General features: G+C 39.7%; 1 protein-coding gene across 3 annotated transcripts in view; it reads left to right on the top strand.

The window, feature by feature from the left end:
• Window positions 1-15,063, top strand: part of LANCL2 (LanC like 2) — a 44,661-nt gene that overhangs the window by 12,879 nt on the left and 16,719 nt on the right. For all 3 annotated transcript variants that reach the window (XM_032235566.1, XM_032235565.1, XM_032235564.1), the window contains exons 3-4: window positions 13,004-13,211; window positions 14,114-14,261. In XM_032235566.1, coding sequence (XP_032091457.1) covers window positions 13,004-13,211; window positions 14,114-14,261 — 356 coding nt within the window. The remainder of the gene's footprint in view (window positions 1-13,003; window positions 13,212-14,113; window positions 14,262-15,063) is intronic.

Genomic DNA, 15,063 nt, shown 5'->3' with positions numbered 1-15,063 from the left:
TGTAGCATATTTGATAGCATTGTAAAGAAGGTACAGAACACAGATAACATAGTTGGAAAGGACCTTGGAGGTCTAACCTTCTGCTCAAGCAGGAAATTATATCATTTCAAACAAATGGCTGTCCAATCTCTTCTTTAAAATCTCCATTGATGGAGTACCCAGAACTTCTGGAAGGCTCACAATGAAGAAATACTTGCCACAAAAGTAAAAAATAACAAAAAAAAAACCTTCCTCCAACATGTTAAAAACAAGAAAAAGGTCAAGGAAACAATTGGTCCATTGCTGGGAGAAATTGGCAAGAAGGCGACAAGCAACAGGGAGAAAGCAGAACTATTTAACTCATTTTTTGCATCTGGCTTTACACAAAGGGATAAAACAGTCCAACCAATCAAAAACAGCACCACAAAAATCAGATTAGGAACACATTGAAATAGGGAAGAAAATGGTAAGTGAGCACCTGTCTACCCTAGATGAGTTCAAATCACGAGGACCGGAGGGATTCCACCCTAGGGTTCTGAAGGAACTTGCACACGAGAACTCAGAACCACTGAACTATATCTTTCAGAGATCCTGGAGCACTGGGGAACTGCCAGAGGACTGGAAAAGAGCTGATGTGGTTCCCATCTTCAAAAAAAGGGGGAAAAAACCGATCCAGGAAACTACAGACCTATCAGCCTGACCTCAATACCAGGAAAGGTTCTGGAAAAGTTAACCAAGCAACGAATTAGTGAACACCTAGAAGTAAACAAAGTAATAGCCAAAAGCCAACATGGGTTTGTCAAAAACAGATCATGCCAGACTAATCTTATTGCATTCTTTGACAAAGTGACAAAATTAGCGGACCAGAGGAATGCTGTCAATATAGTTTACTTGAACTTCAGTAAGGCATTTGATAAGGTGGACCATAACCTAATATTAGATAAAGTAGAAGAATGTGGGCTAGACAGCATCATCACCAGATGGATTCATAACTGGCTTACCAACCGCACTCAGTGTATAGTCCTCAATGGAACTGCATCTGCATGGAGGGAAGTATGCAGTGGAGTACCCCAAGCCTCTGTTTTAGGCCCAGTACTCTTCAACATCTTCATCAATGATTTGGATGAGGGAATAAATGGGGAACTCATCAAATTTGCAGATGACACCAAGCTGGCAGGAATAGCCAACACTCCAGAAGATAGGCTTAAGATACAGAAGGATCTTCACAAACCTGAACATTGGGCACTAATTAAATGAAATTCAGTGGTGAAAAGAGTAAGGTTCTATATTTAGGCAAGAAAAACAAAATGCACAGGTACAGTATAGGTGGTACTTTCCTCAATAGTAGTAACTGTGAGAGAGATCTTGGAGTCCTAGTGGACAATCATTTAAATATGAGCCAGCAGTGTGCAGCAGCTGCCAAAAAAGCCAACACAGTTCTAGGCTGCATAAACAGAGGAATAGAATCAAGATCACATGAAGTGTTAATACCACTTTATAATGCCTTGGTGAGGCCACACTTGGAATACTGCATTCAGTATTATGGAGACTCTGGAAAGAGTGCAGAGAAGAGCAATAAAGATGATTAGGGGACTGGAGGCTAAAACATGAAGAACAGTTGCAGGAACTGGGTATGTCTAGTTTAACGGAAAGAAGGACTAGGGGGAGACATGATAGCAGTCTTCCAATATTTCAGGGGTTGCCACAAAGAAGAGGGAGTCAAACTATTCTCCAAAGCACCTGAGGGCAGAACAAGAAGCAATGGGTGGAAACTAATCAAGGAGAGAAGCAACTTGAAACTGAGGAGAAATTTCCTGACAGAACAATTAATCAGTGGAACAGCTTGCCTCCAGAAGTCTTTAAGAAGATCCTGGATAGCCATTTGTCTGAAATGGTGTAGGGTTTCCTGCCTAGGCAGTGGGTTGGACTAGAAGATTTCCAAGGTCCCCTCCAACTCTGCTATTGTATTATAGACAAATCCAATTCCTGCAATTATTCTTTGTATGTTTTAGCTTCTATCCCCTAACCTTTGTTACTGTTCTCTGAACTCTTCTTAGAATCCTCCATCTTCTCTTTAATTCAGAAGCATTTGATTCAGAAAATCAAATGCTTTTAAAAAAATGTCTGATCACATAGAGGGAAGAATTCTTCCTTCTTTTGATGCAGGGTTGAAATACATTTAATCATTGAGGCACAATTTTCTCCTGGGTTGATGAGAATATTATAAGGACCACACTGAAAAATTTAAAAAATGGAGAATATTTAAATTAATATGTAATCTGTCCAGTTTTAGTACACACATAATGATGCCCATTTTCCGACAGCCTAATAATGGATTCCCTATCTTAAAACCAATTCAGAAGTACAGGAGCAAAATTCTTCCCCAAAATGAGTGTTGAGGTATAAGGATTTTTTCTCTTATGTTCTGCTGGGTTTGCGGCCAGAGCTGATTCTTTGGCAGTTGTGCCTCCTGGATTTGAAAGGTGGCATTTAGGATTGACCAAAGATGACTTTTAGATAGCTGTGGATCCACCTGGGAGGGGGAGCCTTGCAGCTCCCTGAAAAATCAATGGGTGTTGCTATCCTCAATCAGGAGCACATTATCATAAGCATGACTGGGATTTTTAAATTCACTTTTTAAACTTTTGTTTTTGTTTATATCTTCAAAGGTTAATTGGAAGGCTGAATTCTTATTTATTTCAACCCCCTGAATTCTTTCTGGTTTTTTTTTTTTTTTTTTTTGCTTTCTTTCCTTGATTTATTTGAGTGTCTCATCAATTTTTGTTCTCCATATGGAAACATGGCATGTGACTTTAGATTTTATTAAAATGGGCCATTTTTTGCTCATTTGGGGGCCACCCCCCCCAAGAGCTCTCTACAAGCTTCCTAAAGGCTATTCATGCCCTTTAAAAAAAAAACAACGGGCCCATTTTTGCGAAAAACAGATCGTTTTGGGGAGGTCTGCAGAATGCAATTTTTTTTAAAAATTTGCCTCTTCAAAATCTTGGTGTGTCTTATACTTCGAAAAATACTGTAACCAATCAGCAATTGATAAGTGATGGTATAAAGAAGCAAACACTAATATTTGATCCAGGATCAATTAGGGTTAATATTTGGAATGACTGGGTACTCAAGCCATGGTAAATTTTCTGCGAGTTGATCAGAATAATCATTGGTTAACAGAAGGTTTTGAAATTTCAACTTTGGGGTTTTTTTTAAATTACAGTTTACAATTTTTATTCATTTCTGTTATTCTTATATTTTACATAATATGTTTATTATTATTGTGTTAATTGTTAACCATTTTGTTATTAATATAGTTTATAAATGTCAGGTCAATAATTTTTAAGTAGATTTAGTATGTTAACAGTTTGAAATTATTTTGGCCTGTTATCGGGGGGGGGGGACTAACATTGCTGTATTATACTAATCAATATTCAACTAGGGAGGATGTTAGGTGTATATGTGTTAGTTTCTTTTAAGAGACTTTTTATTAATGTCTTTTTGTTGTATTTTATTATTTTTAAAAAAATATGTTTGTGTTTTGTATTTTAATCTTTTTTGAATAAAGTAAAATTTTCTATAACAAAAAAATATGTGAACAAAATGAAAACAAACAAAAATACAGATTTATTCTCTGAGATGCATAGATGGCAAGAAAGAGTTGTTGAAATTTTTGGGAGTGAGAAGGGGGATTTGGGAGATGTGTTACCTAATCCCCTTTATATGTGTGTCTCTTAGAGGCAATGCCTAATGAATTGCAGAACCTGAAAAAAATTCACATTTATTATATATGGATGATTTGAAACTCTATGGAAAGTCAGAAATAGAAATCCAATCACTAGCAAACACAGTCCGAGTATTCAGCACCGATATTTCAATGCAGTTTGACATGGAAAAATGTCCCACTGTATCCATAAAAAGGGGCAAAATCACTACATGTGAGGGAATTGAAATGTCCAATGGACAACTAATTAAATGCAATGAAAATGAAGTGTATAAATACTTAGGCATTCTGCAGTTGGATAATATCAAACATGGAGAAGTAAAAACTACTGTCAGGAGAGAGTACACCAACAGAGTTAGGAAAATTTTGAAATCTAAATTGAATGGTGGAAATACAATCAAGGCCATAAATACCTGGGCAATACCAGTTATAAGATACACCGCTAGTATAGTTAACCGGACACAAGCTGATTTGGACCTTTTGGACCGAAAAACCAGGAAACTAATGACAATGCACTACACTTTAAATCCAGGTAGTGACACTGATAGACTGTACCTGCCCTGAAAATCAGGTGGCAGAGGATTATTACAAGTGAAGCAAATAGTTGAAAAAGAAAAACATGCACTGGCTGATTATTTAAAAGAAAGTCAAGAACATCTATTAATCGAAGTAAAGAACAAAAATCTACTAAAGGTCGAACAGACGAAACTAGAATACAGAAAAGATGTGATAAAATCAAGAATGGGGAGTTGGCAGAACAAAGCACTGCATGGCCAATTTCTGGAAAAAATAAAAGATAAAGTGGACAGTGAACAAACTTGGTTATGGTTAACAATAGGTACATTAAAGAAAGAAACAGAGTCACTAATCCTGGCTGCGCAAGAACAACTATCCGCACAAATGCCATTAAGGCCAAAATCGAAAAATCCTCTGATGATGCCAAATGCAGACTTTGCAAAAAAGTTGATGAAACTGTTGATCACATACTCAGGTGCTGTAAAAAAATCATGCAGACTTATTATAAATTGCGGCACAATTCAGTAGCACAAATGATCCATTGGAATTTGTGCAAAAATTATAATATTAAAACAACAACAAACTGGTGGGAACATAAGCCTGAAAAAGTCACCGAAAATCAGATGGTCAAAATCTTATGGGATTTTCGTACATAAACGGACAAAATACTGGCGCATAATACACCAGACATCACACTGGTTGAGAAAAATAAGGTTGCAATCATAGACATCGCAATACCAGGTGATAGCAGGGTTGACAAGAAGGAACATGAAAAAATCGTGAAATACCAGGATTTAAAAATCGAAATTCAACTATTGGCACAAACCAGCAGTGGTAATTCCAGTGGTAATCGGCATACTGGGTGCTATTCTAAAAGCACTGGAATTACATTTAAAACAGTTAAAAATTGACAAAATCACCATCAGTCAAATGCAAAAAGCCGCACTGCTTGGTTCTGCACGCATATTACGAAAATATATTACGACGTCCTAGGCCCCTGGGTGGGACTCGTCTAGTAATCTGCCAAATTCGGCGAAACAACTGGCCGCTGTGATACAATTGTATAATAATAATAATAATAATAATAATAATAATAATAATAATAATAATAGTATAATATAATGAACTAAGTTAGATATAATTAATGTTTTGATTATTAGGGGGGAAATGTTATGATATAGGATATAGTCAAATAAAGGAGGGATAAGAATAACAACGTATATATAGAGATGGGTATAACATAAGGAAACTGGATGTAAACTTTAAACAGTGATTTGGAAAGGAGGATTAGAAAACTTTGTTATTAAATATTATGTATGTTTAGCTAGAATGGGACATAAGGATTTAGTGTGAGTGGATGATTTTAGAAATAGTAATTGAAAGGCCAGTATGTGGTTATGTATTAAATTTTGGTATATTTTATGATGACGCTCAAACAATTATAGTCAAATGAAAATGGAGATACGATGATGGTGACATGTATAAATATTTGAGTTAAAATACTTAAGTTATTATGTTTGTTGACTGTGGAAGAGATGCACAAAAGTCTTTTTGTAACCAACTAATACACTTTCTATAGCATGTAAAGAAGGATGTTGTATTTGTTTTAAATTAATTTTTTTTAAAAAAAAATAAGGTAGTAAAATAAATAAGAATTGATGCTGGGAATGTAATGCAATTTGTGGGCACAGCATATGCATTGTTTGCAGGACAAAGTTTATATAGAGATACGAGATAGCATACATAGTTTTTCATACCTCTAACTTTTGGTACCTAGTTTTTCATTTGAAGTCTATTAAAGTTTACACAAATGATCCAAAATGTAACATTTTTGTCATGTTTTTAACTCCACCATATAGCTGAAAAGACACAGAATAACTTTAAAACCTAAAAAGATTCTTAACAAAGAAAAAGGGGGGAAAGGATAGATAAGAACAGAGTTGGACAGTAATTCTTGATTTGGATAAATTGTGATAATGATCATCTGGGATATAAACAATGGAGGAGCAGTCCCTAAAACTGGTTACTCAGATCGCTATTGGAGAGCTATTTCTCCCTACTCTCTGTGCTCTAGCCTTGTCCAGAGATTGCTTCCAGGGATTAGCTCAGGGAGTGATCTGAAAAGCTGGCTTTTTGGTAGAGAACATTTGCTTCTTTGGTTTTGTCCCAAACAAAAGTTAAATTTGAAAGCAGATTAGCCCACTCTCTATTATTAAAAGGGATCAGTATTTTTCAGTTTGTTCCTTCTTAATGGCTCTGGAGGATGCAAAACAGGCAGATGGCTCTGGAGGAGGAGAATTGTAGCATTTGTGATTTATTTGCTTAAAAAAATGGAAACAGCTGAATGCTCCTGAAATGTTGCTTTTTAAAAAATATTGCTGCCTCTCTCTTGCTTTTTTTTTTTTTTTTTAGAAATGTAATAGTACAAAATTCTGGTGCAGGTAGTTCACTGCTAATTCATTCTTGAGTCATTATTAAGGTGACCAGACGTCCCGATTTCAGCGGGACGGTCACGCTTTATAACAATTTGTCCCATGTCACGGGCCATTTTAAAAAAGTCCTGATTTTCTGGCTTCATGTTGAAAGCCCAGTGGATTTGCTTAAGAAATCCTAACCAGGGCATGACAAAAGACACCCTGTCTAATCCCTCTCTCTGTCTCAGTACTTTCACTGAAGATATTAAAAGGTTAAAGCAACAAAACGGACCCCCCCCGCGCCCCTTTTACCTCATTTTATAAGAACAAATGACCAAGTACCATAGAGCTTCAGGAAATGCTTGGCTAGAGGGGCCACGAGTGTTACTTCCTGGATTTTCCGGAGGGGAGGGGCACGGAGGTTGGAGATCGGCTCATGTGGAAGAAAAAATGATGGCAAAATATTTCCCTGACTAATTTCACCATTTTAATTTGATCAGTTCTTTGTATTAACATCTACATCATTCTGGATTGACTTGTGCCTGCTGGTAAGTGAGCTGGGTTTTTTTCTTTTATTTTTTTAATGTATTTTAAAATAATATTTTATTTATTGTGCATAGGATTTTTTAAAATAGCTTTATTCTGTGTAGATTCTTTTTTTAAATTGTCTTAGACTATTTAAAAAAAGATTCTATCCAAAATACAAAATACCAGCTGCAGTTATTCACTTAAGAACTGTGGCAAGAAAGGTGGTATAGTGACCAAAGTTACAATGGCATTGAAAAAAGTGACTGATGACCATTTTTCACACTTAGCGATCATTTTCATACTTAGCGACCGTTGCAGCATCCTCATGGTCACGTGATCAAAATGTTGATGTTTGGCAAGAGTTACAATTTATATTTGTAAATTGTAGTTATGTTGAAATAAAAAAAATTACTATTTTTGCGTTATATGAAAATTTTTGTTGCTCCATATAAAATTTTTAATCAAGCCCCCCTCCCCCCCAGTCAAAGGTGTCCCTCTTTACCAATCTGAAAATCTGGTCACCTTAGTCATTATGAAAGAATTCAACCTTTGACATACAGTAAGAAATAAGAAGAGTTGTATCAGTCTCCTAGGAGAAGGCTTAGTTTTGAATATGAACATTTAAATGCAACACTCTGTTAAAATATTTTTGGAGCTTTATGTAAGTTAAATGTAAATCTATTCATGTTACTTTTATTTTTGGAATTCTTTTCCTTCCCATTGTGTTTATCCTCTCCTTGGAGAAGCTTAAAGTGATTTATATATGTTGTTATCCATTGTACCGCCATAGGTCTTGTGAGACAAGCTAAGACAATTGATAGTTAGGGTTAGCATTAGTGTTAGCGTTAGTATTTTTTTCATTTTAATTGTATTTCAGTAAATAATATGATTTACCAATATGCATTATTTGGAATGGAATGGAATGGAATTTTATTATTTGTATGCCGCCCTTCTCCGGGAGGACTCAGGGCGGCGAACAATTCAAGGGGGGAAAAGGGGAACATAAAAAACAAAATAGAAATAATAAAAGTAAACAACAGTCGCACAACCATACATGTCAAGAAGGGAGGGAACTCATCACCCCCAGGCCTGCCGGCAAAGCCAGGTTTTGACGGCTTTTTGGAAGGCCTGGAGAGAGGTGAGGGTCCGAATCCCTGCCGGGAGTTCATTCCAGAGGGCTGGAGCTGCCACAGAGAAGACCCTCCCCCGGGTAATAGCCAGGTGGCATTGGCTGGTAGATGGCACCCGGAGGAGGCCAACCCTGTGAGATCTAATGGGTCTGTGGGAGGTAATTGGCAGCAGGCGGTCTCTCAAGTACCCAGATCCAATACCATGAAGGGCTTTATAAGTTACGACTAGCACCTTGAAGCGTATCCGGAGACTGATCGGTAACCAGTGCAGCTCGCGGAGGATAGGTGTAACGTGAGTGTACCGAGGTGCACCCACAATCGCTTGCGCGGCTGCGTTCTGGACGAGTTGAAGTCTCCAAATACTCTTCAAGGGCTGCCCCATGTAGAGCGCATTGCAGTAGTCCAGTCTTGAGGTCATGAGGGCGTGAGTGACTGTTGCGAGCGCCTCCCGGTCCAGGTAGGGACGCAACTGGTGCACCAGGCGAACCTGGGCAAATGCCCCCCTGGTCACAGCCGACAAATGGTGTTCTAAAGTCAGCTGTGGATCCAGGAGGACCCCCAAGTTGCGAGCCCTGTCTGAGGGACGTAGATTTTCACCCCCCAGCCTGAGTGATGGAATATTGACCAAGTTTTTGGGAGGGAAACACAACAGCCACTCGGTCTTGTCTGGATTGAGCACAAGCTTGTTAACCCCCATCCAGACCCTAACAGCCTCCAGGCACTGGCCCATCATGTCAACCGCTTCACTGAGTTGGCACAGGGCGGACAGATACAACTGTGTATCGTCCGCATATTGATGGTGTTTTATCCCGTGCCGTCGAATGATCTCACCCAGTGGCTTCATGTAGATATTAAATAGCAGGGGGGACAGGACCGAACCCTGAGGAACCCCGTATTTCAGGGGCCTAGGGGTCGACCTCTCCTCCCCAACTAACACTGACTGCGACCTGTCCGAGAGGTAGGAGGAGAACCACTGAAAAGCAGTGCCTTCCACCCCCACCTCTCGCAACCGTCGCAGAAGGATACCATGGTCGATGGTATTGAATGCCGCTGAGAGGTCAAGGAGCACTAGGATGGAGGAATGACCTCCATCCCTGGCTCTCCAGAGATCATCGGTCAGTGTGACCAAAGCGGTTTCCGTGCTGTAGCCAGGCCTGAAACCCGACTGAAAGGAGTCTAGATAATCGGCTTCATCCAAGGACCGCCGGAGTTGCGAGGCCACCACTTTCTCAACAACCTTCCCAATGAAGGGGAGGTTGGAGACTGGATGGTAGTTGTTCAAACTGGCTGGGTCCAGTGATGGCTTCTTCAGGAGGAGTCTCACCACCGCTACCTTCAATGCCGGTGGGAAGAAACCCTCCCGAAGAGAGGCATTCACCATCGCCTGGATCCAGCCCCGCGTCACCTCCCTGCTGTTCGCGACCAGCCAGGAGGGGCACGGATCCAGTACACATGTGGAAGCACTCACCGCTCCCATGGCCTTGTCCACTTCATCAGAAGCAACAGGTTGAAAATCAGTCCAGAGGTGTCGTTCAAGACTTTCCCCCGGTACCTCGGCTGGCTCTGCACAATTGGACTCCAGGTCCATCCGAAGCCGAGCAACTTTGTCCGCGAGGAACTGGACATATTCCTCTGCTCTACCTTGTAAGGGGTTCCCCGCAACCCTCATATTTAAGAGGGAGCGGGTCCCCCTAAACAAGGCGGCAGGGCAGGACTCAGCAGACGCAATCAGAGCGGCAATGTGGTTGTTCTTGGCTGTCCGTAATGCCGATAGATATGCTCCAATGCAGGCTTTTAAGAGTACTCGGTCTGACTCGGATTTACTGGCCCTCCAGCGGCGCTCTAGGTGTCTCTTTTGGCGCTTCATCTCCCGGAGGTCCTCGGTAAACCAAGGAGCCCTCCTGGATCCACTGCCGTGGATCGGCCGTAAAGGCGCAATTCGGTGGAGAGCCTCAGACGCTACCGAGTTCCAAGTAGTGACTAAGATCTCCACCGAACTGCGGGCGAGAATATCAGGCATAACGCCAAGCGCCATCTGGAAACCCTGGGGATCCATAAGACGCCTGGGGTGGAACCACCTAATCGGTTCCTCCTCCCTACAGTGGGGGATTGGTCTCCGAAAGTCAAGCCTCAATAGGAAGTGGTGCAACCATGACAGGGGCAAGATCTCACTACCCCTCACACCAAGATCACAACTCCACTGCTCCGAGAGAAATACGAGGTCGAGTGTGTGGCCCGCTGAGTGAGTCGGACCCTGGATTACTTGGGTCAAGCCCATGGCTGTCATGGAAGCCATGAACTCCTATGCTCCATCAGAGCGTTCGCCGAGCGTAGGCAAATTGAAGTCCCCCAGTACCATAAGTCTGGGGAACTCAACTGCCAGCTCGGCTATTGACTCGAGGAGCAAGGGGAGGGCTGTTGCCACGCTGTTGGGAGGCAGGTACATTAACAACAAGCCCACTTGACCCGCAAGGTCCATCTTCACCAGCAAGAACTCACACCCGACAAGCTCCGGAGCAGGGATCCTATGAGGAGCTAAGGACTGTTGGATAACAATGGCCACTCCCCCGCCCCTTCATTGAGGTCGCGGTTGATGAAGCACATGAAAATCCTCTGGGCACATTTCTGTGAGGGGGACGCCTCCCTCCGGGCCCAGCCAGGTTTCAGTAATACATGCCAGGTCTGCCCCCTCGTCTGTAATTAGGTCCTGGACGAGGGGAGTAGTAGTAGTAGTAGTATTTGCCTACATACTTCTCTTCAGTGATACAAAATATAGTGGTATCTCAATACTCACTGTTAATTGGTTCTTGGAAGCTCAATGAGTCTTAAAAATGATGAGTGCCAAATAAATCACATTATCTTTTGTGTTGGCTGGAAAGGACTTCCTATCTGTTCCTTTTCCTATGTCAGCGGCCTTCCCAGCATAGCCAACTTCCTGTCCATGCTCCACAGCAATCCCTCTTTTTCTATCTCAGAGTACCAGTACTGGGACAACATTTGGCATTTTCATGCCAAAACAACTAGACACAAATATAGTTTTCCCCCATGCCATCACTGCCAAACATCTAATTCTCACAGCACTGTCTAAAGATATTTCCCATGTATTGTTGTATTGCTATTATCCTTCTTATCTTACATCTACCATCTATTGCTATCTTATGATTTATCACTTGTTCGTATCTCATGATTTATGACTATCTTTATGATATATGACTTACCGCTTTGTTGTTTATATATACACTGAGAGCTTATACACCGGACATATTCTTTGTGTATCCAGTCACACTTGGCCAATAAAGAACCGGTTCTGTTCTGTTCCGTTCCATTCCATTATATTATATTTTGGGGTCAAAATGCATTGAGTACCAAATTCAGTGTTTTGAAGCAGTCAATACAATGATTATTATACATAACTCCATCTATTTGGTAGTAGCATTTTTGGCCTATATATTAAGCTATCTAAAATATACCTGATTCATTTTGGATGTTGGGACTATAACTCCTAAATCCTGATACTTCTGAATTACACCAATTGAAAAATGTTGATCTAGAGCAGGGGCCAGCAGGCTGCATGCATCACATGCTGGCCATGCCCACCCCATTTTAGTGAAGAGGGGAAAAGTTGTGATATGTCACGTGACCACAACGTGACGACACGAGTTTCACATTCTTGATCTAGTTTTACAGCCCTGGTATTCCCTTCAAGTATTTATGATGTACAATCCTTATTTTCTGAACAATCAAACAACTACTGCAAAGTTCAAGATTGGCTATTTCAGGAGCTTCTTTGGAGATGTTTTAGTCTGTAATACTCTGATGCTGGAGAACAGTCTAAAGATAAATTAAAACAAGTCCAAGATCTTGGTGATTACAGCAATAGCACTTAGATTATATATTGCTTCACAATGCTTTCCAGCCGTGTCTAAGTGGTTTACAGAGTCAACATAACGCCCCCAACAATCTGGGTTCTCATTTTACTAACCTCGGAAAGGTGGAAGGATGAGTTAACCTTGAGTTGCTGAGAATCAAACTGCCAAACTGCTGGCAGTCAGCAATCAGCAGAATTTGGCTGCAATACTACATTCTAACCACTACACCACCAAGGCTCTTATATGTGGTCAACTATCTTCTGGATGAAACTGAACTTTCCCATAAGAAACCTATTTTCATCTGGGAACCCTACAAGGGAGATTTTGATTAGTTTTGTCTAATAATCAATTGCATCCCTTTCTGGGGAAGATTGATATGATGTGAGTGACACATCCTGGGTAACATCAAGTATGGCTTTCTACAATTGCATCTCTACATAGGGTCGAACTTGAAAATAATGTAGAATTTGGAATTGGCCCAGAATGTGGTAATATGAGTGATGAAAGTCCACAATTTATCAGTATTGAAACAGTTATATAGATATTTTGCAAGACTGATTCAGGTAATTCTCTTAATTTTTTTAGCAAAATTCAACTTACAGTTTTCTCTTACAAGAAGAGCACTAGAGAGTTATCGAGAGAAGAGAAAAAAGGATAGAAAACTGTAAGGAATTGTTTTTATGCCATGTGATACTTTAGTGGTAGGCCTTGCTCTTAACGTGTTAAACTACTGGATTTAGATGTGTACTTGAATGATGCCTGCAGTATATCAGATATGTGATCAAAGGTGTAGAGAAAAGCACCAACTAAGTCTTCCATTTTTCTGTGTGGCAATTTCAGGCATAGCCCTCTTGTATCTTCAGCTATATCGTGTGACAAAGGAGCCAATTCACCTACAGAGATCCCTGGATTATGTGAAGAGAATCCTACGTAATCTGAATGGAAGAAGAGTTACATTTCTTTGTGGTGATGCTGGACCTTTGGCAGTGGGAGCAGTTGTGTACCACAAGATGAAAAATGATAGTGAATCCAAGGAATGTGTGACCAAGTGAGTGAGTGAAATTGACTAGGACAAAAAGACTAGATCAACTTGGTATTCCTTGGTAAAAGACTGCCTTTTGGATTGTTTCAGTCAGATGATTACTGGCAAACAGTCCCAGTAATTTCCCAGTAATTTCCCAGTAATCCCCCTGTCAATGATGATAGAACATTTTTGTCCTCATGTGTCCTTTTTTCAATGCTAAATAATGACCTATTTTAATTTTGTGTGTCACTCTTAATTTTTTTATTATAATTTTTAAAAATATTCTGGAAAGTAATATTCTAATCTTGAGGCTTTTGGAAAGTCTTCCTGTCATTCAGCTACTTTGAAATTGACAACAGTCATGATTGAAGAGTCATAAAGACCAAATGTTTGATGTTTGCATTCTTTATGTTATTTCTTGCCTCTACATTGGATAGTTGATTGGCTCATAGGGATTCCACTCTTCTATTGATGTTTATATTTAGAATTTTAATCAGTTGCCTGCTAATCCATGCCTGGTGGAAGATTAATCTCTGCCATACTTTTACAAATAATATCTCTCTGTCACATGGAACTTCTCCATGTCCCAATAATAAGGGGAGTTTTGTGTAACATAAACAAAGAGTGATAAAGATGAGATTATAAACATGCTTCATCAAAAATAAATGAGATTGGAATCTGTAGAATTGCCTTCCAAAATATCTGGCTGCCAGGGGCATTTATGACGGAGCTTTTAACAACTCCAGAAGCTCCTCCCACTTTCACATGTGCTGCATTATCTTTGACATTTTAGGAGGACATATATCCTACATAATCTGAATAGAAATCAAATGAAGATTTGCAAGAACCCACCCCATAATCACATCTGAGATTTAATGTAAGAATGAGAGTTCCATTGCATGTTTTCTCAATTCTGGTTTGCACAGACTTTTGCAGCTCCAGAGAATAGTCCTTGCTTCAGATTCTGACCTTCCAGATGAGTTGCTTTATGGAAGATCTGGTTACCTGTATGCTTTGCTTTATCTGAATACTGAAATTGATCCTGAGACAGTGCCACAATCAGTAATCAAAGAGGTAAGGGAAATACAATAAAACCTTCATTGTGTAGACTATTCAACTGTCTTTGTATGTAGGATTTGTCATCTTTGTATGTGGGATTTCATTTTCCAAAGAATAAAAAACCACTTTTCCTAAAACCTGATGTCATTTGGATAATCACACAATTGACATTTGTATTAATTTATATCATTTGCCTAATTGCATAATTCAATTTTAATATTGTAGACACTCAAATGTAAAGAATACCAATTTCCCTCAAATGGACTCTTAAATTGAATTGTATACTTTTTGTATACTTTTTCTTTCTTTCACTGATATTCCAGAGTTCAACTTGAATTATCTGCTTTGGAAAGGAGGCTATTTCTAGATGTTCATAGTGCTTAGTTCTTGCAATTGCTATCTTCTTTTTTGTATATCCCACCTCAGCCGTTTCATTGTGCTGAACTATGCCATACTCATCCAAATCTTTCTTTGCCTTTTCCCAAATGTTTTATTTTAAAACCCCAGCCCAGAAGCAATCAGGAGGGGAGTTGTTTTTCATTTTTTAGGTTTACCTAAGACACTAAATCTCTCATAGCCATCCACTTTGGATTGATATTTTTTTTTACTTTAAAGTATCTATTTTGCCTCTAAATGTTTGGAATTTCCAAACGTCTAAAGCAATGCCCACATGATATTGCTGTACATGCCTGTGTACTCCCAAAGAAGGCAGAAGAAAGAGACAGATATAGTCCCTGGGGTCACGACTTTCCTCTTGCTCTGTTCTATTTTATAACCCACTTTACCTTCTTTCTTCTTCTTTGGTACAATGGGTGTC

Source organism: Thamnophis elegans, chromosome Z, assembly GCF_009769535.1.
Source record: "Thamnophis elegans isolate rThaEle1 chromosome Z, rThaEle1.pri, whole genome shotgun sequence".
NCBI classification, from domain to species: Eukaryota; Metazoa; Chordata; class Lepidosauria; order Squamata; family Colubridae; genus Thamnophis; species Thamnophis elegans.
This window is presented reverse-complemented; position numbering and strand designations above follow the sequence as displayed.